Source organism: Lupinus angustifolius, chromosome LG20 (assembly GCF_001865875.1).
Source record: "Lupinus angustifolius cultivar Tanjil chromosome LG20, LupAngTanjil_v1.0, whole genome shotgun sequence".
In the NCBI taxonomy this organism is placed as follows: domain Eukaryota; kingdom Viridiplantae; phylum Streptophyta; class Magnoliopsida; order Fabales; family Fabaceae; genus Lupinus; species Lupinus angustifolius.
The window spans coordinates 19,728,112-19,753,222 of record NC_032028.1 but is presented as its reverse complement, the minus strand read 5'-3'; the positions used below and the strand labels follow the sequence as shown (position 1 = coordinate 19,753,222).

Genomic DNA, 25,111 nt, shown 5'->3' with positions numbered 1-25,111 from the left:
TAAAACAATAAACAATATTATTCTTCAACTTTGTATATATTTACTCAAATTACTGTTGTAGAAAATAGTATAGATCCAAATTGCTCTCTGAGAACGATACCCAATATTTACCAGTTTCATTACTTGAACGATACGATTCACTTACCGTATTAAAAATATCAACACTCTTCGGCCGCGATGGTTAACTAAAGCTCTTCATGGTTAAGAAAGCTCTTCTCTCCCAAAATAATCACTCATTCTTGTCCTTCTAGAATAATGAATTTGATGTATTCAACATCTGTTTGCTATATTGAATTAATAGTGTTTTCTACTTCATTATCAGTTCAGTATTGGCCAAAGTTTCCATCTCAAATTCCATTTTCTTTGTTTTCCTTCACAGTATTGGCCATGTGGGATATTGAATATGAAAACAACTTGGATGAGATTAAACTTACAACAATGGTTAAGAAAACTTTTCATACTTAACTATACATAATAAGCACTTAATATGTGCTGTATTCACAGTGTTTATACTTTATATTCATTCTCACTTTCTTCTGTTGCTGCCTTAATCCACCAAACAAACCTTTTAATCAAGAGGAAGTGTTTCTTCAAATACCATCACCTAGACCAAAACAAAAAGCCAAATATATAGCCAACAAGATATCATGGTTCATGAAAGTCATACATAATTATTTAGCTCATCAATCATGAATACACTTTGTCAAACAACAAAAGAAAATATCATCCGAAATTCCGAACTCTAGCTCTCAAGTCACGGTCCGTTGTAATATCGTTTATTTATGTCTTAAATTATTGAGCATCGATACAACTGTAAGGTTATATATATTTATTTATGCCTTGTGACTTGTATGTCAAGGATTAAATCCTACAGATAGCCTATACTCTTGTGAGGGTAAAGGCTGCATCGATATACTTTTCCCAAATCCTACCAGATAGGAGCCTCGTATAATGTGTCACCCTTTATAAAATTCATGTTTTTCAGTTTTAGGCTTTTAGCCTTTACATTCTTTTAAATTTTCAAACCAGTACCTTTCCAAAAGTTAATGTTTTAAACTGTTATTAACAAGGCCTAGTGCTGACCTGATATTTGCTATGCTACCAAGCCAATTAATGGGTTTTATTCCCAGCTTTAGCAGTGCACCACAAGCATTAGGATTGGTAGAATCGGAATGGATTAATCAGTTTGTGCAAATTGGCGGTACAAATCGGTTCGCACAAATTTTCAGCATTAATAATTTATAGGTGAGAAGCACACCAGAGATATGAGATAGCCAGTTAAACTGACCAGTCTAGTTCTTCTGTGTTCTCACTTCTCAGAAAATCAAATTGATGTATTCTATATATATGTCATTGCTGATGAACAGAAAATCACTTCACCGAAGAAAAAACAAAGAAAATACTTTGAAGTACCTTTCCACAAACTGGACAGTTGTCACTCCTCTCCATCCACTCATAAATGCAACCAAGATGAAAATGATGAGAGCATTTAGTCATTATCTTTGGATTCTCTTTGGTGTATTCTGCAATCGAAAATAATTGTAGAAACATAAGAATCTTCATAGATCCTGTTCTCCAAATAATGTGGTTCAAGTACCAACTATAGAGGTTTGGCATTAAGCATGATACAATATAGAGCCAAAAGTTTTTTAGTGGAAGGAAGTGTGACACACTATAGAGTCTTGTCACATCATCTACATTCCACAATAAGTAAACAAAAAATGGTTTGGTGCACAAGGCTTCCCACATGCTTCCCACCTAGTGGAGTCTACAGAGAATAGATGTACAGAGCCTTGCCTCTATAAGCGGAGAGGCTGTTTCCAGGATTTGAACTCGTTACCTCTTGGTCAGTAAGAGGCAACCTTACCGTTGCACTGAAGCTCACCCTCTACATTCTACAAGAAGTATACAAAATACTTCATCCATTCCATATCTTTTGATGTTTTAACTTTTTCATGTTATTCCAAATCTTTTGATGTTTTAGAAATCCAATACACATTTATACTCTATTTTCCAACTATATCCCTATTTTGTCACTCCACTTTTTCACTCCTATTTATCCATTTCCTTTTAATTTAGTTTCCAATGTGGATTAAATGAAGTTATTTTAGTCAAATTATATCAAATTTTGACATCATTTAATAGTTTCTTAAATTGTGTGCATAACTTTAAACATCAAAAGATATGGAACGGAGAGAGTAAATATCAAACATCAGAATTTCACAGTACTTGTCAAAACTTGCAACTAAGCATCATACAGAAAAGTAATTCATGAAAAATTACGTCCCAGCATCTAGGATCTGCAAATAAAAAATGATATTATTAAGGCAGAAAGAATATCTCTACCTTCAAGACAAGTTGGACAGACATCCTCCTCTTCTGATGATGCATAGACGACCCCGACTCCAGTTGTATATTTTGCTGATGAAAGTTTTAGTGGGGACTTGGAACGATATTCCTTTGATCCATCCTCACCGGCACATTCATTCCATTTGTCTCCTGAACTTAAAGATTCTGGATCGATATCTACATCACTTCTTAGAGGTTCTGATTCCTCGTTCAAATGACTTGAACCCTTCTCGCGCCTTGAGCGGAAATACCTGGGCTCTGCATCATAAGGTAAGGGCCTTGGAGGAGAACGGTACATGTCAGATAGAGAATTGTCAAGTGATGCTGTAGAGGACATGGATGCTGCCCCTTGAAGAGATGAAGGAACTGAATGCACTTCCCCTCTACGGAATATTGCTGCATACTGAAATTGTGGTACAGAGGAAAATGGTTAAGATAATACTATATCGCTTTTATCAATATCAAGATTAATCATCCTGATTCCTGAACATTGGATTTATGATTAAAACATTCAAGTCGCAGTCCACCGAATATTATGTAAATGGCAATCAGTGGATTTACCACCAAGAAACTTATATAATTAGATTAATAGATGCTGAAAATCTTTTCTAAAGTAAACAATAGGTGATTATAAATCAACACATCACCATCTGAGAAATATTGAGGATTAGGAGACATAGTTTAAGACTACTGATATTGAAAGCAGATCACCAAAGAGGTTAATTCCAGCATCCCGGCATAAAAACTTGTGTAATTTTTCAAGTTATATACCCGAAACTAAGAAACAATAGAGAAGATGGAGGTGTACACCAATGTTAACAAAAACCAGTAAAAAACAATGCATTAAGCCATGAGATAGAGCATTGCCCTTTAAGGAACCGAGAAGGGAAAACGAAATAAACCGGAAGAGGGGCAGGGAGATAGAACTTAGAAACATACCACAGCCAAGAGGTTCTGTATAAAGCAACTGAGACACACACAGTTCCTATACACAGAACTATTTGGATTTACATAATCTTCAAAATCGTCAAAACTGAAACAACAACAAACAGAACCCATTCCAGCTTCCCAATATCTTTATATTTAGCTTGAATGTTTTTCCCACTCTTCAACTGGTTAAATAAAATGAGTTAGTGCTACATGCATGATTTGAGAAAAGGAACCTCCAACAGCACCATAAGCTTGCAGAAATCCCACAGCCTCCACAAACCAGCCTCTCTCTAAAGTTCAGGTGCCCCGGAAATATGGATACGCAGACACCGTTTCCTTTGCTCACCTGTCAAATACACCAAAATTGCATAAAAATGCAGTGAAAGTTTTGCACTTTTATGGAAGCTATCATTCGTACAATTTCAACAGTTAAAATAGAAAAAATAAGCAACTTAATCTATGAAATTATCCTTCCAGTTACAATGTAGTTAAAAAAAGGGCAACCCAGTGCTACAAAGCTCCCGCTATGGGAAGGGTTGACCCGCCACGAGAGTCTATAGTAGGCAGTCTAACCTCGGATTTGCAATAGACTTATTCCAAGACTCAATCCCTTGACATCCTTGTCAAATGGCAACAACTTTAACCATTGCGCCAAGACTTCGTCACTCAGAGTCTATTTATTTATTATATATGATAGGTATATTTAAGTGTGAAGTTTCACATTAGATATGAGTGGAAGAGCTTATAAGTAGAAAAGACTCGTGGAACCATTGTCGTAAATCTTTAGGCTCCCCGATTGCAGGTCCAACAATATATAATTAAATCTTAAAATTTACGAAAGTCATATCCAGTTAGTTCTTCTTTAGGAACTAAATTATGATACAAGATCGAATAACATAGGACATAAATAAATTCAGCACTGAGAGTAAAGAATAATTCTAGCGGCCTAATTGCACTGAGCTTAAAATTTAACGTACCACTGAGCAATGCAGCTAATTCTCAAGCTCCAAAGCAACAAGCATATATTACCAAACGGAAAATCATGATTATAATATAAAATAAACACAAAAAAACATAAAATGTCCACTATAAAATTTTAAAATGAACATGACAAGGTTTTTTGGTTTTTACTTTTTACTTTTTTTTGCCACACACCGACAATTTCATTTGCACAGTGTTCCATCAAATTGGGTGAATTTGTTTTATTCTTTTCTTTAAAGTAAAGCTACGCAGATGCATCAACCAACACAAACATATTTTCATTGCAATTGAAAAATCATGATCAGTATTCTCATCCACAACATCAAAAACAAAAACAAAAAACAACATAGGCATATAATTGAATTTTCCATGAAAGATGAAAGAATCAACCCATAAACACATTCCAAATAGGGAAAGGGAAGAACCCCACTTTAAATTATCAAAGTAAACGGCGATCAGAAGGGTTTAAACGACAATCGGAAGTGAATTATAGAAATGGGTAAGAGGGAAAATACATAAAGATTGAATTTTTATGAAGAAAGAGTTGTTGGAGAAATGGAGAGAGAAGAACCTGGAATTTGAAAATTAAGGTAGAGTAGAGATAAATGATGAAATAGATAGGGGTGTAAATTTTGGATATTTATGTGAGATTAAAGCTACCTTCATTCACTCTAACTCTATGTATCTTTCTCACTCATTCTTTCTTGTTTTGCCTTTGCTTTGGTTTGGTGGGTGGAGTGAGAGTTAGTAGTGGAGGAATCTAACCCAATTTAATATTGAAAATTTAAGTCACACACAAACATAAACAATCACTTTTCTTTAATTTCTATACCCAACTTGTTCTATTTATGACTTAATTGAATCATAGCTTTGCTTGATTTACATCGATAAAGATTTATTCAGCTTGAAATTCAATCCAAGTTTAATATGAATGTTTTTTTTACCTCGGATTTAGTTAGATTAAAGTTGACGAACTGTCTGGTTCAGCTCATGAACGTAACGAGTTGAACTGTATCTAACTCAAGTTCAACTCATTTATTTAACGTGTTCAATTTCCAGTTTAAGTTCGGCTCATTTAGCTCATAAACAAAGTTTGTTAAGTTAAATAATAAGTCGATTTTCAAATGAATAATAAGTTTCGGTTAGTTATCCATCCTAACTTTATGTATGTACTGGATTTATAATGAATTGCATTTATGAATAATTGTTATAAATATTTTGCTATTTAGATGCAAGGTCCAATTTGCACCCTATTAGATATTAGTTATATCAATCCATATTACGTTTAAATATAAGGCTCATCCCATGGATGCATATGGAATTTAAAAGGGAGCATATAGAATCACTCTCTCATAAATAGGCTCATCATAATAAGATTATCAAACATAATAGAAATCTTTTATTGTCACTATTTTATATTACTTCTTTTAACATTAATGAAGAGTCACATTGTTACAAAATAAATTAACTTCCATTAAAACTAAATTATCAAAAAATGTAGGATTCGATATATAATAAAAATGTAAAAAGAAATTATCAACTTCAAATTTTTACTGTCATTAAAGTAATTTTTAACACTATGTAATATGATGAATTCAATAATGCTATGAGCAAAACATGTTACATGTAATAATGCAAGTAGAATAACAATTTCTTTTTTTTACTTTCTTACCATCTTTATCACCACATTATAATCATGTTAAACCTAACATAAGTAACCAAAACTTCAAAAACTTGCAAGACCATAGTATCTAAATAAACGAAATTCTTAGTTTTAGGAACTTAAAGAAATATGACACTTGAAATCAACCTGAAACTATAAAACTAAGATAGTTGAAAAGGAAATCATAAATAATAAAGACATTTATATCCTATAAAGTTATATATAAAAGTAATATAATAGTTCATTTATCATGCTATAGGAACATTTACACCTACATGGGCCATCATAACGATAGAGGTATACTATGATCCTAATAGAAAATCATGATTAGATTCTATGAGAGAACAATATTGGTTTTACCTAATAAATATATGTTGTCCCAAATCTTGTACTTCTGTGTTAATAAAAACGAATTATATTAATTAAAAAAATTTAACATTTATTATTGATATTTTTGTTTCATTATCAACTAGTTAATACAGGATTTAAGACAATAGATCTCTGTTCGGTTATAACAAACTTGATTATGTACAGATTTCTGCATTAATTACTTTTCATTTTTTCTTTAGTCTAAAGAGCATGAAGTCAAGGAACATGTATATCCCATGCTTCTTCACATAATTAGTTGTTTGAGTGTTAAAGCACTATTTTTCTTTCAATACCATGTAGCTTTGGAGAAGAAAGGGGAAAGAAATTAATAAGCAGACATTGCATGGGCCCCTTAATTAATCATACGTACAACACAAGTAAACTCAAATGTAACATGCTATATATGATTCTCGATATTTTAAATTGTAGTTGTGGTTAGGTTGTATTTATCGTAATTGGCGAAACAAAAATGAAAAACTAAGTGACAAATATAAAGGTGAGACTAGGGAAATGGTAAATTCTCACATTAATTCATCCAAAAAAAATAATTAAATTCAGATGATGGTGGCCGGAAGGTCTCAAAAGAATATATGATTCTTCCACCAGTTTTAGCATCTTTTGTGGGCAAGAGATGAGACTTTGGAAGATCAGGTTATGAAAATTGACAAATGTAATCAATTATCCATTGTTAAAACATTTTCTGTTTTGTATTGTATGGTATTTTAATTCGAATGAAGATTCAGTTACTCAAAAAGTAAGTTTTTTAAATTTATTTCATATTTTAACCATTAATTCTAGGGAAATTCAATGATTTCAATCTACTGACTAATTTGATTGCCCTATAATTGATGGCTAACATATGAAGTAAGTTTAAAAAACTCACTCTTAAAATAAGTAGATCTCATCTCTTTTAATTCGGTTATTCTTTTCTGAAACATACAAATATATATATATATATATATATATATATATACTAGATTATTGTCTTAGAAATATATATATATATATATATATATATATACACGATGTTTAATTGATAGTAAATAGTTGTTAACAGATAAATGATGATAACTTTCACACATTGGACAAACTCAACCTTTTTCCCTATCTATCAACATACATTATCTATGAAGACATTGGTTTGAATCCACAATTCTAAATCATAAGTTGGTTTGATAGTTAAGGTAAGAGAGTTTAAGGAATGAAGTGAATAAGTTTGTGGTTTTAAGTCTCACCCATAACAGATTTAAAAAATAAAATAAAAAGTTATAAAATGATTTGATGATTAAGGGTGGAGTGAAAGAGAATGAAGGTTCGAATTTTGTCCATAATAAAATACTAACACGCTAACAATCGCCGATAAATAAAATGACAATTTTAAGTTGTCCTTTAAAATTTGGTTATATTTTTTTGAGATATACTTAGACATAAAAGATTAAAATAAGATGTATAAATAGTTTAATTTATTGTAAGAGAAATTCTTATATAGCACAAATTCACTCTCATGGTATAGTATGACTATATTATTACCGTACTAGTGTAAGTTTTTTATTTATTACCAAAGTAGTACAACTTTATAGAAATCGGGTACATGATAGTCGTTTTGCTTATTTATACATGATACTCATGGTGCAACAAGAGAAAGATTACTGGAATGTACTTTAGGAACAAGTTTCAGACGATATATTTTTAGGGGAAGAAGAACTAGTGTGGGGTTTTTATAGAAGTAAAGAAGAAGAATTGACAACTAGGTTGTTGATTTGCAAAATGGAAATTAAAATAAAAACAAAGAAAAACTCTTTCCACGTACCCATTTTAGTGTTAGGGCAAAAAAATTAAACCCACAAAAACCTCCTTCACGGTAGCCAATTCTATTTAGCTGTTAAAAATAAAACAAAAACATAAAACTCCTATGTTGTAAACGATTCTCATATAGGAAATAAAAAATGTAAAACTCTTATGGGGTAGCCGATTATGTTATATATAATTAAAAAAATTGCCACCTACATTGCCGATTTTGGTGGGGCCAAATAAAAAAAAAGGAACCCCTTCTTAATTGGTGTTTTCCATAGAAAATTGTAAAAAAATTAATCTCCTACTTGGTTGCCGATTTTGGCAGGACCAAGAGAAAAAAAAACAAAATGGTTGTCATGTAGCCGATTTCTATAAAGTTACATTACTTTGGTAATAAATAAAAAAGTTACACTAGTATGACAATAGTATATAAATTTGCCCTAGTCTCGCTAACAAGTACAAGTTGTGTGATTCTTTTAAAACTAGTAGGATACCCGTGCATTCGCACGGGTGACAACGTATTTAGGTAGAATGTATTTAAATAATACAAAGTAATTTGTTAATTAAACATTTGCTAGTGATTACCTCGTGAAGTTTGATGTTTATGTATCTGTTTGATCCAATAGAGTTGTTGGCAAATAACATGGCGTAGAGCCTATTGTATGAAACAAATAATAAATAGTTATAAACAAAATTTATATAGTACAATTTAAGATAAGTTGTAGAATACACGTTAGAGATTTGTTGTTGACTTTAGTGGTTTACCATCCTTATCATGAATTAAAATCTTCAACCCCTTCTTGCTTTTAACTCTTGAGATAGCCACATACAATTGACCATGACTAAATACTGGTCTAGGTAGATATAAGCCTACACTCTCTAATGATTGACCTTGAGATTTATTGATTGTCATAGCATATGAAACAACTATAGGGAATTGTCTTCTGATAATGTTGGAACATGGTTTGTTGAAAACCATTAGTGGGAACTTTTGAGTGTGAAATCTAAAAAATTCCCAAGTCCCACATAGAAAAGTTTTAAAAAAAAAACAAGTCTCAAGTCCCATATTGGAGAGATGAGGAACATGGAAAAAATCTTATGTTATAAATAGAGGTTTTCTCCCCTCATTATAACTTTCCCCAAGCTGAATGCACTTTCATTCAACTTTTTATTTCTCCCTCATATTTTTCGCCGATGAATTTCCAACAAACTTCTCCCCCTTTCTTTCTGTGGCACTAAGAATTGGCACAGACATCCAAATTGTGGGAATTTCGAGAAATGACACTGGTAGTCAGTATTTAGGGAAAAGAATTGGCACGGGTAGCCAAATTGTGGGCATTTCGAGAATTGACACTCGTAGTGAGTATCGTGGGAAGAGAATTGGCATGAGTAGCCATATTGTGGGTATTTCGAGAATTGACACTGTTAGCCATATTGTGGGAATTTCGAGAATTGGCATTGGTAGCCATATTATGGTGGGTGTATTCGAGATTGGTTCTTACAGTGCAGTAAGAATTCGATAATAGAGATCTGGGCTGTTTTATCCTGGGGACGGCGTGGTTGATAGTCTGCTTGCACATTTTGGGCAGTGCCACGAAACATCTTAAAGAGAGTGACTTGGTTATGACTCAACTAGTAACGATTATTTCGTGTCATTTAGAATTGTTGCAAGCTACGGTAGCAACAGATAAGCTTGAAAGGCCATGGACATTAGGATGGTGACATTGACATGCGAGGAATATATATGATATGTCCTACATTTTTACCTGACATGATTTTTGCTTCAAGCACATGCTTTGGCATTTTAGTGACTACCATTCTTGTACCATTACACAATCCTTCTAACCGGTCTATATTCCTCAATAACATGATTGGAGTTCCAATTTTCAACTTGATTTTATGATTAGGGAGACCAGATGTTGAGAGTGAGTTTATAAATTCTGGAGTTAGTATGTTGGCTGCTTCAATATCATTAGCATCAGACATATCAACTGAATCTGGACTTAAGTATTCCTTTTCCTCACCTATAGTTATACATTAGAATTTTTTTTAGTATAAGTCTATAAATATATTATATAGGCGAAAGCAAAAATTGAAGAGAAATAAAATAAATTTACCTGGAATTATGGTTAGAACATATTCATAGATTTGATCAACAATCTCAATTTTTGATGCAAGTATTGCTCTAGATTGTAGAAATTGTCCATCCTTGTAGTGAAGATGTAAGTTCGGATAAGTGTTGGACACTATTGCATCAATTGGGTTATCAAAATCAAGAATCAAAAGTTCCTCTGAAATATCAACTTCAACACAACCATCGTTAGGCTCTGATAATTTTCCATCCCCAACCTTTAGTATCCATTCTGAGAATTCCTTAATCTTTTTTTCAATTGATCTTATTTTGTAAACGCGTGTTTTTTGTAAGATTCAAAATTCTACATTGATATCAAAGATAGGATGAGTTAATTGTTGCCTGTACAATATCTGAATGACACCCTCTTGGAATCATTGGCAAGATTTGTCTAAAATCACCTCCGAAAACTACAACCTTTTCTCCGATCATAGTACCATCCTTGCTTGCCAATAACAAACATTGTTGTTGTCCCTACAGTTACACATGTTATTTCCTGTAAAAAACAGGGAAAATATACCTTAGTACCATCCTGTAATAATAAATGGAGAGAGTAAATCTACAATATACCTCAGTTGATGTAAGGGCAGAAATTTCAGTAATACTCTTCACCTCTACTTTATACATAAATCGATCATCATCAGATAAATAAGAATATTGTGAGAATTGACTATTACCATGGCTCAATGTGTCACAGGATAGAGACATAGTTGAAAAACTGCCCAAAATAATGCACATTCAATTATTGTAAGTAAGAAATCAGTATTTATAATAAAAAAGCAAGGTAAATACTCATAGATAAAGCAATGTCATCATACCTCTCCTTGTACTTCTGAATGTCAGTTATTTCTTCATCAATCAAAATTTTTGATCCAGACCATGAGTTAGAAACAGTGGGTGGGTACTTACCTAGCAAAACCCATGGACATATCATAAATTTAAAAAAAAATTAACAAATTATTTTTAAAAAAACATTAAAATTGTATAGACAATGTCACCTTGCCCTTATTTGACTCTAGCATGAGTTAAGAGAATGATCATAGGTTCACCAATAGGTTGATTATTGTAATAGTTAAAAAATTTCATCGCGTGGGCTTTCCACAGAGTACAGGTAATAACATCACCACCGGTGAGAACATAAAAAAAATTAGATAATTCAAAACTTAATTAAAAATATGTGATAAAGGGGAAAACAATTGTAGTGGAAACAACTAAAGTAATAAATAATAAGACTAAAAAGACAAAATATACCAAAAATCATTCATACTGAAAATAACCTTCTTCGGATTTGCTTGTGTGTTGGAGAAGATCAACTAATCAAAAGCACCAATGATTTCTAGGTCAAAAATAAATAAAAATGTGTTATAACCATAATATAAAATCAAAATTAGGATATAAGGTATTGGCTCTAACCTATTAGCAAATCGGATCGTAGGTTACCAGCCAGGATGTCACTAAATTTCTTGAAATCATATTGTAATTCAGGAATATAAGGAAATTCTCTCTGTTTCAGGGTGGTACCGGAAGTGAACTGCATTATATAAACATGGTCATATGCCTTAAATTGGAGATTATTCCTCATGACATTGAAATTGTGCATCACATAAGTGTGATTCTCCAACAAATGTTCTCTTCATTCATTAAACTCATCCTTTTTAACGGAAACTTGTATTTTTTCCCCGGAGTAAAAGAAAGTATATTAAAAACATAAAATTTAAAAAATGTAAGAGATTAAATAAGGTGCATTGTTACCTTAGAATCCATTAAAATCATTTCCAGATGTCCAAGTTTGGGTGATATTTGCACATACCATATTTCTGTGATCCTAACTGCAATCTTCCAAAGGTGTTTGGACTCGTTCAAATCGTTGATCATGTCAAAGGGGCGAGATATCGACATGATACTGATAAAATATAAACAAAGGAAATGAACAATATCAGTAATGATAAAATACTTTTTTTAATGAACAACTTTCTGTAGCAATGAATATAACAACATATCAAAGTTGACACATAATGTGATGAAATGTGAAGTTCTTTATAAAAAAAAATATGTCAAGGCTTATTATTTTACAGAGGGGGTTATTAAGTAGTACACCTCATAATGTAAATGCATTATTTTATTATAGAGATTGATTCAATGCTAAAAGACTAATTTGTGATCAATATAAAAATCATGAAAAAACTTACTATATCTAAAGGTGAACATACACCACAAAAGGTAAAGGGCTATTTCACAGAAAAAACAATTCGAAAAGCAACAGAGAGAACAATATAAAAACCACATTTGTTTCAACAAAATAATGATAACAAAGAGCTAATACAAACACTAAAAATTAGTAGAGTTAATATAAATATCAAAACACTTGTAAACAAAATGGTAATGAAATTTTGCAAAGGAGTGCAAAAGTAAGATGCAAATAATCAAACTCATAAGTCAAGGACTATTAGACAAAGAAGATGCAAATTATAAAGGACTATCTTGTATGCAAATGATTCAATGAAAAAAATATTTATCAAAATTAAATAATGATTCAATAAAAAATGCACATATATGACATGGATATAAATGGACTCTAGCCCTATGACATGGATATATGGCTGATATCTTCCATATATTTTCTCTAGAATTCAATATTATATATACTCCTATATAATATGTGTGTTGCTTAAGTTTCGGCTATATACGTGTCAATGGCCAACATTTGATTGATGACAGTGGTTATATCCAAAAAATGATAATTGACAAATTGTTTTCAAATGTGTAGTCATTCTTGTTCTTGTAGAAAGAGCATGAGGCTATAGATTAGATAAAGTCCACATATAATAAAATAAATGTTATTATCCAGATGAATAGTAATCAGATAAAAATATATATTCCACAACTTTTTTCCATACAAAAAACCTTCTTTTCCATATAACAGAAGTTACAACTTAACTCTAAACCCAAAAAGATACAGCTTAACTTGGAAAAAAGTATAGCTTTTTTCACAAAAAATATATCTATTTTCACAAAAAGACAGTTTTTTTCCATACAAAAAAACCTTCTTTTCCATATAACAAAAGCTATATGAACGTTTTTTCACACAAAAATAATAGTTTAACACTAAACCCAGAAAAATAACATTTTTCACAAAAATAATTTTTTTCACACAAAAAAATACCTTCTTTTTTTCCATATGAATGTTTCTATGGTGAGAAGAAAGTAGAAGTTAGTTAAAGATGTTATTTTATGAGAAAAAAATCCAAACGAAATGTCGAAAATCCATTGATGAAATAAAATGTTCCACAATCACTCAGCTGAGCAAAATGGGGGCAATAGTTTCACAACATTCGTAAGTATAAGAAAAATGACATCTTTATGGAGGAAATCGTGAGTATAATCAAATGAAGGATTACATTATGAAAATAAAATGTTCACCATGAATTTACAATATGATTACCTTGAATGAAAATGAGTATCAATTATTTGTTTGAGAGTAAAAGAAAATAGGAAGAGTATGGGAGAAGACTTGTGAATGATATAAAGATGGAAATGAGAGAAGAGTGAAAAGGAAGACAAACAGATGATTTTTTCAAGAGAGAAAGATGGAAAGTAGATTATTAATTAAGAGAGAAAGATTGAAATTACATTATTAAGAGGGAAAGTCCAGAGTTCCACGTGCTAGACATGCACCTAAAGGACTTGTCCTTTCACTTCATCTTCTATAGTAGGGTAAAATTATCTGCTACATTATTTTATTTTATATTCAAGCAGCAAAAGTTTGTCCTTTCTGAAAATAACACATAATATAGATAAATGAAAACCATAAATTAGCTGTTAAATACTACATGTGTTACCATTTACTTATTCAACACATCACAAACTACAACAAATACAACAAAGGGTTAGTGTAAACTTTGACTAAATTCAATATAATACATAATTCATATTGTCCAAAAAAAATTCATTACTAAACCTAGAATGATAGTTATAAATTATGATATATAATAACTTACATATAAAATGTTGTATCAAAATTTAATTAGGAATGCAAAGAGTGTGAGACTAGAGATTAGAAAAGCCAACATACAAAAGGTAAATGCCCACTTAATAGAAAAAATAATTGCAAACCAATAGAGTCACACATTAAACCTATAATGATGGTTATAAATTAGTAAATATAATAACTTACCTAAAATGCAAAGTATGTTTTAAGAAACTTTAAAATGGTGCTCTGCAATCTAGTTTATCATATAAAATGTTGCATCAAATTTTAAACAATATTACAAACAACTAAAATACAAAATGATAAAAAAATATAGAACATATATAAATGTATTCAATGATTTTTGAGGATGAATATGTTGACAAAATAAACTAACTTACCTTATGGTTAAACTCTGGTATAAGACATTATGAAAAAACTTCTGACTTTATGGAAGGAAAGTTAATAGCATTGGCTGAATGAAAGAAAAGTTATTATTAACAATGTTAAACATAATAAGAAAAGAAGAAATGAAGATGAACATATTACTTTGAGAATGTTAATCAGAAGAAGAAAAATTATTATTACTTGGAGAATGTTAACGTCTTGGAAGAGTATTATGAGCATAGAGTTTAGTTTTTTACTTGAACGTTTGGGCAGATTACTTGGAGGATGTTGGAGTATAATCTACTTTGAAAACCTAAGACTGGACAATGGTTTGGAATGAGGAGAAGGAGACGTTGGGTGTTGTGCTTAAAAAGCAATCTGCTCTGTGGCTATTTTAAAAAAGTTATTAGTTATTGTTATAATATTTATATTGGAGAAAAGTTACTTCTTACTTGAACAAAAGTCTATAGTGAAGTTGCAAAACGTTTTCTTTTGTCACTTATAGATTGGAGATAGTGTGTAGAATAGGATTTGACTTACTTTTAAAGGTTTTTTTTGTCACACAACTTTTCTTGCTTAGTGTGTAGAATGTAATGATGTTATTGGGTTTCCAATATCAAGCAGCAAAAATCAAATAAACTGACCTGCAATTTTAGCCATGAAGAAATTATTAGTCATGTAAAATTTACTTTATTTATTAAAAGAAATTATAACAATAACTAATAACTTTTTTAGAAGAGCAAAAAGCATCACAACACCTAACGTCTCCTTCTCCTCATTCCAAATCATTGTCGAGTCTTAGGTTTTTAAAGTAGATTATTTAAAACAAAAAAATATTGAGATTATAGATTTACACATAGAAATGTTAAATGTCAAGGAAAGAGGAAACTTATTTAAGGATTACACCAACCCTTTAATTAATATATAGAATAGATATAACAATTGGCTGCCAAGAATTTACAATTCTGTCATCTTAGTCATTGAGTACATCATAGCAATTGGAACAATATTCTTCTCTCCTATATCTTCTAATTGTATATAGGAATTAGAACCAATCATTGATATTCTTGTTTAGAGTTTCTCTTCATACAATGTGAGAGGAGATTTTATATTGCCATTGAATAAAATTTATCTTAATATTTTTTTACTAACAAAAATTAATTATGTTAATTGAATTACACTCAAGTATCTGCAAAATATAATATGCTGGATACACTTCACAAATATTTTGACTTTCCAACCATACAAATATGTAATCTTTGTGGAACAGTTGTATAAGATTTTATACAACACTTTGAAACTCTCATTCAAAATGTTCTTATATGTTCCTAGCTTTATTTAAAGACTTATATCACTCATACTTGTTTTTAACAACTAGTGTCTCTATAAATCACTCATGAGAAAATGTAAAAAATTGGCAGTTACACAAATATCAACTTTTGAACCTAAATAAGCTAAACACAAATAAGATATGGAAAAAAAATAATATAGGATTAAAAGTACATAGATTTGCTAAACACATAAAAAATCATATAGGAATTCTCAAACACTCTCTTATCTCTTGCCTGCAACATTATTAACTACAATCATAAAATCATCATCAAAACATGACAGCTAATGCTAACATAATTTGTCTCAAAACCATGGAAACATAATTTCCCTGTCAAATGTCAAATGTCAAATGTCATACTCAGAGACTATGTGGCACTTATTTGGTCTCGTGAACCAACAGTGTCCCAACTTTGGCACTTTTCACACCAACCAAGTAACAAACTTCCAAGTAAATTTAACATTTTTCTATTCACATTTCTCATTCATAAAATCAAATTCAAATTTTGATTGATTTAGAAGTATAGATAGACAATTTAAAATACCATTAAATAAAAATTTATAAAAGACTAATTTTATGGACAAGTATTATTTTTTTTCTTTTTAAAGGAAGGGAAAATATTGCATTTCTCATATTTTGAAACCAAATAGTCACATTTCATGTGGCGCAACTCTATAAACAAACCCATTTATAAGTTAATGATTAGTTAAATAATAGTCCATTTTAGGTAGCTATAACACTATTGTTTTGGTTTGTCTTTGTCAATAGACTACAAGATTGAACAAGAAAAAGATAATGTGGAAAAAGGAGCAATAATAGCATGGTGAGTAGTACCAAAAAATAATAACATGCTTGAGTAGTGTGTTACATATAATCCTCATTATTTATTTGAAAGCACAACATATTTTCTCAACTCAGAAAGTTCCTGAGAGAACAAACTTTACAATGTCTTGGTTCCTTGTAATCCTGTTTCTTATTCTCACATTTGGTAGTGTTTCAGAGGCTAGACATCATAAGAAGCTTCCTTCTGCTGTTGTGGTTGGCACTGTTTACTGTGACACATGTTTTCAACATGATTTTTCCTTTGGAAGCCATTTCATTTCAGGTCCATTTCTATGCCTACCTTTGTTATTCCTTGCAGGCTCAATTTCACATTCCGGGTCTGTTTACGAGTTGAATTTTGGAGAGAAATGTAAGATTGCAGAGCTATCAAATACACTATAAGATGACTCTGAAGCCTTCCATTACTCAATTCGCAAACGGACCCTTAGTTGTTATCTGAATTTTGTGGCTGATATATATTTTATGTTCTTGAGTACAGGTGCATCAGTAGCAATAGAATGCAAAGATGGGAAATCAAAACCAAGATTTAAGAATGAAGTGAAGACAAATGAGCATGGAGAATTTAAGGTTCACCTACCTTTCTCAGTGAGTAAATCTGCCAAAAGAATAAAGGGATGTACTTTCAAATTGATAAGTAGCAGTGAGCCTTATTGTGCTGTGGCCTCAGCAGCTAAATCTTCATCACTAATCCTCAAATCAAGAAAGCAAAAGGAACACATTTTCTCAGCTGGTTTTTTCTCATTCAAGCCTCTAAAAAAGCCAAACCAATGTAACCAAAAACCAAGTATTCAAAACTCTAAGTATTTAGATAAAAAGTTCTTTTTTCCAACAAACCCATTTTTCCCACCAATTATCCCTAACCCATTTCAGCCACCTCTAATTCCTAACCCATTTCAGCCACCACCTTTAATTCCTAACCCATTTCAGCCACCACCTTTGCTTCCTAACCCATTCCAACCACCATCTCCACCACCACTCTTCCCTAACCCATTTCAGCCACCAAGTCCACCACCACTCTTCCCAAACCCATTCCAGCCACCACCATCAACTCCATCACCACTCATTCCTAACCCATTTCAGCCTCCACCATCAACTCCACCACCACTTATTCCTAACCCATTTCAGCCTCCTCCATCAAACCCATCACCCTCTTTTCCTCCCTTGTTTCCTTTCCCACCAATACCAGGTTTAACAAAACCACCACCTCCACCACCGCCACCACCACCAGTTTTACCATTTCCTTTCCCTCCACTATTCCCTCCATTGTTCCCACCACCTCATAGCCCTGGCACACCACCAGCTTCTTCTTTTCCTTGATTAAATAGAAAGTAGCATATATCAATCAAAGTACAATTCTCCAATAATCTCTTCTACATTATGAACTTGTTTATTTTCTTTGTTAATTGTAATATATATGGTTATGATATAATTAGCTAAGGTGATGGATTTTCAACATATGCAATTACCACTACTGGGAAATTTTGATTCATCATTGCTATATTAGTACTTGGTATTAAATTTTTGGTTGTGCTCATCTCAATGCTTCATTCTTGTAAGTTGTTATTATCTGTGTATTTGATTACTGAATTTTATGGAAATAGGGATTTATAGTTGCAATCCTTTAACTCAATTTAGCTACCAAAATATGTTAGCATTGTGAGGGTTTGGAATCAAAAGTATCTTGGCAAAAGACTGAATCGAGAAACACATAATTTTTTTTCCAGCAAGAACTTGTAATAATAACTTAATAAGTTAAGGTAGGCACCCACTTACTCCATCTATGTAATGACCATCAATTTTAGCACAATCCAATGATTTGAATTGGTGAGTATATCCAAATCATTATTTTTTCTTCTAAAATTAATGACTAAGATGTGAAGTAAGTTTTTCGTTAATTTGGAATGAAACCATGGACAAAAGAGAAAAAAATAATATGAGAGATACTTTCATTAGAATGTCTTAGAACTTAATTATTACTAAAGGGAGGATTGATCTATATTAATAGTAATCCTCACTACCGAAAAGCGAAAGAAAAGTAAAAACTATAACCAACTGAACTATGTAAAAGGGGAAAAGCTAATAACCAACTAACAACCAAAGGGCTAAAAACTGAAATTGGGCTTCCTATAAAGTAAGGCCCAAAAGCTAAAAAGAGACAAAAAATGTGAAGCAGTAAAACTTGAGGAAAGCTTAAAAAAAGTAGGAGAAAGACAATGGTGTCGTGAGGAAGAAGACAACCATAGATGATGATCTTTAACACCCCCTCAAGTTGGACTGTGGAGGTTGCAAAGGCCCAACTTGTCAATAAAACCATGGAAAACTCGTGGTTGTAGGGACTTGGTGAACACATTTGCGAGTTGATGAGCAGAGGAGATAGGGAGCAGATGTACCAAGCCTTGTTGAATTTTTTCGCGAATTACATGCCAATCGATCTCGATATGTTTTGAGTGTTCGTGGAAAACCGGATTGTGAGCTAAGTAAATCGCAGAACGGTTGTCATAGTAGATGGAAGTAGGAGATGATGAAAATATGTGAAGATCATTGAAGAGGTACTGAAGCCATTAGAGTTCACAAATCAAGCTTGCCAGGGCTTTGTATTCTGCTTCTGAAGATGATCTACTAACTGTGTTTTGCTTCTTGGTTTTCCAAGAAATAATTAAAGGCCCAAGAAATATGCAAAAGCTAGTGGTGGATTTCCTTGTGTCTAAGCAAGAGGCCTAATCTGAATCCGCAAAAGCTTTGAGAATTAGAGAAGAATCCATTGAAAAATAAAGTCCTTGTGTAGGACAAGCCTTTAGGTAATGAAGCATCCTAATAGCAGTTTTATAATGAGGGTCCATATGGGTGGACATGTATAAACTTAATTGTTGGACATCATGAGATATGTCAAACCTGGACATAGTTAAGTAGATTAGTTTCCCTACAAGGCACCTATAGGAAGAGGGATCAGTCAAGGGTGATCCCTGGTTTAATTGTAACTTAATGGAGGGATCAGAAGGTGTTTTGCTAGGTTTAGCAGCTATACAACCAGAATCTTCAATAAGGGATAGAATGTATTGTCTTTGATTGAGATGTATCCCTGATGTTGACCTTGCAATCTCAAGACCTAAGAAATACTTTAAGGGACCTAAGTCTTTGATTTTTTAGAATTGATCCAGGATATGTTTGACATTAGTGATTTCAGGAAGGTTGTTCCCTGCGAAGAGTAAGTCATCTACATAAACTAAGATAACAGTAAAGGATTGACCAGAGGATTTGGTGAATAAGGCTTGATCTGCTGCAAAATGTTTGTATCCTAAGGAGATGAGTTTGGAGGAGAGGGTTGTGTGCCATTCTCTACTGGCCTGCTTGAGGCCATATAAGGATTTGTGTAGCTTGCAAACAAGGTTAGAATTTGGTGGTAATAATCCAGGAGGAGGTTGTATATAAACTTCCTCATGTAAATTACCATGAAGGAAGGCATTATTAATGTCTAATTGTTCTAAGAACCAGCCTTTTGCAGTAGCTAAGGCAAGCACAACCCTCACAGTAGTAATCTCGACAACAGGTCAGAAGGTTTCAAGGTAGTCTACCCTTTCCATTTGTGTATATCCTTTAGCTACAAGCCTAACTTTATACCTCTCAAGGCTACCATTAGCTTTATATTTAATTTTGTATACCCAATTACAACCTATAAGGGACTTGTCATTAGGGAGAGGCATTAAGGTCCATGTGTGATTGAGAGAAAGGGCATGAAGTTCCTCTTGCATGGCTTGCTGCCAAGAGGGGATTTATGAGGCTTGCTTATAAGAACTTGGTTATTTTTGAGTGGACACATTAAAACAAAAGTGTTTGTAAGTTGTAGAACAATTGTTATAGGCCAGGATAGAGGAAATAGGTTACTTGGTGGTGGTGACAGAAGAGGCTTGAGGTTGGGATAAGGATATGTTGCAGTGATAGTCCCTTAAGTGGGAAGGAGGCCTTCTAGATCTTAGGGAGTGTCCAGTGGTAGGAGAAGAAGGTTGTTGGTTAAGGGGTTGGGAGTGTGGCAAGGTACGGGATGGTTGATGTAGGGGATTGTCATAGGCAATAGAAGGATTGGTTGAAACTTTGCATAGTGGTGATTCATCAGTAGTGGTAATCTCAAAGAAAGGAAAATTTTGTTCATAAAAGATGACATTTCTTGAGATAAAAAAGGTGTGGCAATTGAGTATAAAGGATGTAACCTTTAGTACCTTCCTTGAAACCAAGAAAAACATACTTTGTTATTCTTGGATGGAATTTGGTTCTATGAGATTGTAAGGTGTTGGCATAAGCCAAACATCCAAAGGTTCTGAGATGGTCAATTGAAGGGAGTTTATTATAGAGTCTTTGATAAGGGTTATTGTTTTGTAGGATGTGAGTAGGTAATCTATTAATGATGTGCATAGAGTATTGTACAACAAAGATCCAAAATTTGGAGGGTATGTGGCATTGAAAGAAAATGGCTCTTGCAATATTTAAAATGTGTTGATATTTTCTCTCCATAACATCATTTTGTTGTGGATTTTCAACACATGTTCTCTGGTGGATAATTCCTTTGGAAGAGAGAAAATCACTCATGAGGAATTCAACACCATTGTCACTTCTTAGACATTCAAGCTTTGTATCAAATTGTGTCTCTATATAGGATACAAATTGTATTAAGTGTGACCTAGTTTCAGCCTTAGACTTCATCATAAGGGTCCATGTGAACCTAGTGAAGTCATCAACTAAAGTAAGGAAAGACATATGGCCAAATAAGAATGAGGTAGAGTAAGGTCCCCATATATCAACATGAAGAATTTGAAAACTACTTATGCTTCTACTACTACTGTTAGGAAAGGGTAACTTTTTCTGCCTAGTTATATGACATATATCACAAGGTATTGATGGCTCATATTTATTATGAATAAAGGAGAATTGTTTGATAAGTAATGACTTAGTAGAATCAGAAATGTGTCCTAAACACGAATGCCACAATGGCTTATTATTAAAAACAGTAGCATTATTGCAAGAGTTAAAAGAAGTTGATGTAACAGGCTGAGAATTTATGATATATAAGCCTTGTTCCATCCTAACTGAACCAATCATCTTCTTGGTATGGTTCTGCAAGATGAGACATTGTTTGTGAGAGAAAATTAAGTGGCAATGCATGTGATGAATCAATTTATTTATAGAAACAAGATTTACATGAAATTGGGGGACAAATAGAATATTATGTAAAGTGATAGTTTTGTTTAATTTCACTGTTACACTGATGCTAGTAGAGACCTTGGCACCAATGGGTAATATGATGAGTATTGGAACTATAGTTTTGAAGGTAATAAAGCTGCTCATTGTGAAGGAAATATGATTTGTGGCTCTAGTATCTATGAGTCATTGAGATACATAATTATCTGGATTTGGCATAGTTGTGTTGATTACAGAATTGGCAGCGTGATCCTTTTCGCATTTTGATTGGTTCAACAATTCTAGTATGTCCTTGACTTGCTGCTCTGTGAACATTTTGTCTTGGCATTGTTGGTGAGAACCTGATTGAGTATTAGTGACAATATTTTCTTCTTTGTCCAGTGGCAAAAAAGCAATATGATTTGCCATTTGAGAAGAGTTATTAGATTGGTATCCAAGAGGATAACCATGTTTTAAGAAACATGTTTCAATTATATGGTTTATCCTTTCACAATGGGTACAAAATTTGTTGTTTAGGTTTCTTGTGTTTGATCTACCACCTCTTCCCCTATAACCATAACCACCTCTATTTCTAAAATTGGTAATGTTTCCAGCATTAGCATTCTTTTGGGTGTCTTGTCTGGAATTAATGGACAAAATTATGTTGTCTTGGTTGAGGTTTGAGGGGATGAGGTTATTTTGTTGTCTTTCTTGTTGGACAATCATAGAGAATGCTTTATTTATTGATGATAAGGGTTCAGTCATCATTACTTGTGAACGAACTTGAGAAAATTGCTCATTTAATCCCATCAAGAATATGATAACATAATCTGTTCTCTATACTGTTTTACTGACTCAATTGCTTGAGATGAGCAAGACACAGTGCATATACAATCTTTGATGGGTCTGAAATTATCTATTTCATCTCATAAAGTCTTAAGTTTGGTATAGAACTCAGATACCGAAAGGTTACCTTTATTTAGGTGATAAGATTCTTGCTGTAACACGGCCATCCTAAACATATCTCCTTGAGAATAACGTTATTGCAAGTCCTTCCAAGCCTCGGTGACAGTGTTGGATCTATGATAATACCATTGTATTGCATCTTTTCCAGGGGCCAAACATTGGATCCTCTTTTCCTGGTTGCTTTAAACTTCCATCAATGAACCCAATTTTGTTTTTGGAGTCTAATGCAAGATTAAAAGCCCTTGACCATGAGTGATAGTTCTTACCATCTAGGAAAGGGGTTACAAGGACCATGGTTGGGCTTTCACTAGGATGGAGGAAGAAAGGATTATGGGGATTTGTGTTTTGATCTAGATTGGATGTGTTCATCTTGATGAGGGAGAAAGCTGCGAGAGATAGATGAGGGAGGAGAGAGGAGGAAGAAATATGATGGAAGAAGAGGTGGTGATCAGAGCAATAATTGCTCTGATACCATGTTAATTTGGAATGAAACCATGGAGAAGAGAGAAAAGAATAATATGAGAGATACTTTCATTGGAATGTCTTAGAACTTGATTATTACAAAAGGGATGATTGATTTATATTAATAGCAATCCTCACTACTGAAAAGAGAAAGAAAAGTAACAACTATAACCAACTACACTACCTAAAAAGGGAAAGACTAATAACCAACTAACCACCAAATGACTAAAAATAGAAAAGTAAGGCCCAAAAGCTAAAAAGATACAAAAAAAGTGAAGTAATAATTCTTGATTGAGAAGCAATTCAAACACAAATAGGTTGCCCAAAAGCAGTAATAAGATATGTTTTTCTCAATTTTGTTAGGGATGAAAACATATGTATTGGAGTGTGTGCTACTTCATGTGAAATGGTAGGTATTGTGATGGACTCAAAAATTGTAATTTTGTTAAGGATAAAATGTACTATTTTCATCCAATTCCAAAGCTTTGTGGCACAAATTGTGACTAGTTAAATTCCTCTCCAATAGAAGAATATGAGGAGGAGTAAATGATTTTTTTAATTTTAATTTTTTTATTGAAAATAACTTAAAATTATTCTCATTAAGAAGTAATTTATGTTAAAATCCTCATCTAATACTTGACACTGGAGACCGGAGAGATCTAAATTAAAGTGTAAAAGAATATAGTTGGTCTCCACTTAGATATACTCAAGGGTATAGATGCTCTAACCCAAAATTAATTGAACAAAAAAATATCAATGAGGAATTAGTTTGGAAGTACTAAAGTGTTTGACAATTTTTAAACATGACCTATATTTTAAAACTGTGTTGGGCCCTTAAACTTTACAAATATTTATAATTAGATACCTGAATTTTAAAACTTATAATTAAATTCCTAAAATTTAAATTATTTGTATTGGAACCCTTAAAACTTTATCTTAATTCTCTTGTTAGATGTAATATATATTATCCTTAATAGAGGGGTTGATTGTCGATGATATCACATTCTATTATCCGTCTAAAATTGAATCTATCATTATTATTGATAAAAAAATTATATTTATATTTTAAAAATATTTGTCTACATAAATTTGATTTATTAAATTACTTTTAAATAAAAAATGGAAGTTGGTGTCCAGCAACCACTGTTATTAATACTATATTGATTATAATATAGATATAACGCTACAGTTGTTCAATCGTTGATTTATTAATTAAGTTGCATATTAGTGGTTATATATATTATAATAAATCTATCAATATAAGTTTTATTATTTTTAACATATAACTTAATTATTAAAATGATAAATGATTAACCATATTATAAACAACTATCAGTATGATATTGTTTAACAAGTTTTGATCAATATTTTTAATTATGTCATGTTTAATTGGTTGCACGATATCATTGTCACATTGTACCAACATGGAAGTTATCTCACCAGCTTTTAGGTTGAACTACCACTACGATATTTATAAGTATGGTCAAAACATTAATATTAAATTAAATGATAGTAGTGATAAATTTATTATCTTAAATTTTCATTTGCTAGATATTCTATGGGTGTTTTAGTGTTTTTTAACTTAAAATAAATTAGACTATAATTAGTTTTTAAACAATTCAAACTTAAATTCCTCAAAATTGACAAAGTAACAACAAATCAAAATTTAATTTCAATTACAACATATCTCAAACTTCATCATCTAATAACTAACTACTAAACTATTTAGTAACAAAATTACGATATAGGGACCTAATGACAAATTTTAGA

At 32.1% G+C, this 25,111-nt stretch overlaps 2 protein-coding genes across 3 annotated transcripts; one reads left to right on the top strand and one right to left on the bottom strand.

The window, feature by feature from the left end:
- On the bottom strand, nt 358-5,009 carry LOC109336516 (E3 ubiquitin-protein ligase At3g02290-like). Its single transcript, XM_019573158.1, has 5 exons — nt 4,832-5,009; nt 3,289-3,625; nt 2,347-2,752; nt 1,414-1,523; nt 358-604 (listed from the first exon to the last, which is right to left on the bottom strand). Exons 2-5 carry the CDS (start codon nt 3,406-3,408, stop codon nt 569-571), a joined length of 672 nt encoding a protein of 223 aa, XP_019428703.1. The 5' UTR covers nt 3,409-3,625; nt 4,832-5,009; the 3' UTR covers nt 358-568.
- LOC109336687 (leucine-rich repeat extensin-like protein 3) lies at nt 16,728-18,230 on the top strand. Of its 2 annotated transcripts, XM_019573437.1 has the most exons (3): nt 16,728-17,006; nt 17,223-17,839; nt 17,885-18,230. In XM_019573437.1, exons 1-3 carry the CDS (start codon nt 16,847-16,849, stop codon nt 18,059-18,061), a joined length of 954 nt encoding a protein of 317 aa, XP_019428982.1. In that variant the 5' UTR covers nt 16,728-16,846; the 3' UTR covers nt 18,062-18,230. The 2 variants fall into 2 exon arrangements, with proteins under 2 accessions (XP_019428982.1, XP_019428981.1); XM_019573436.1 differs by having other exon boundaries at nt 17,223-18,230.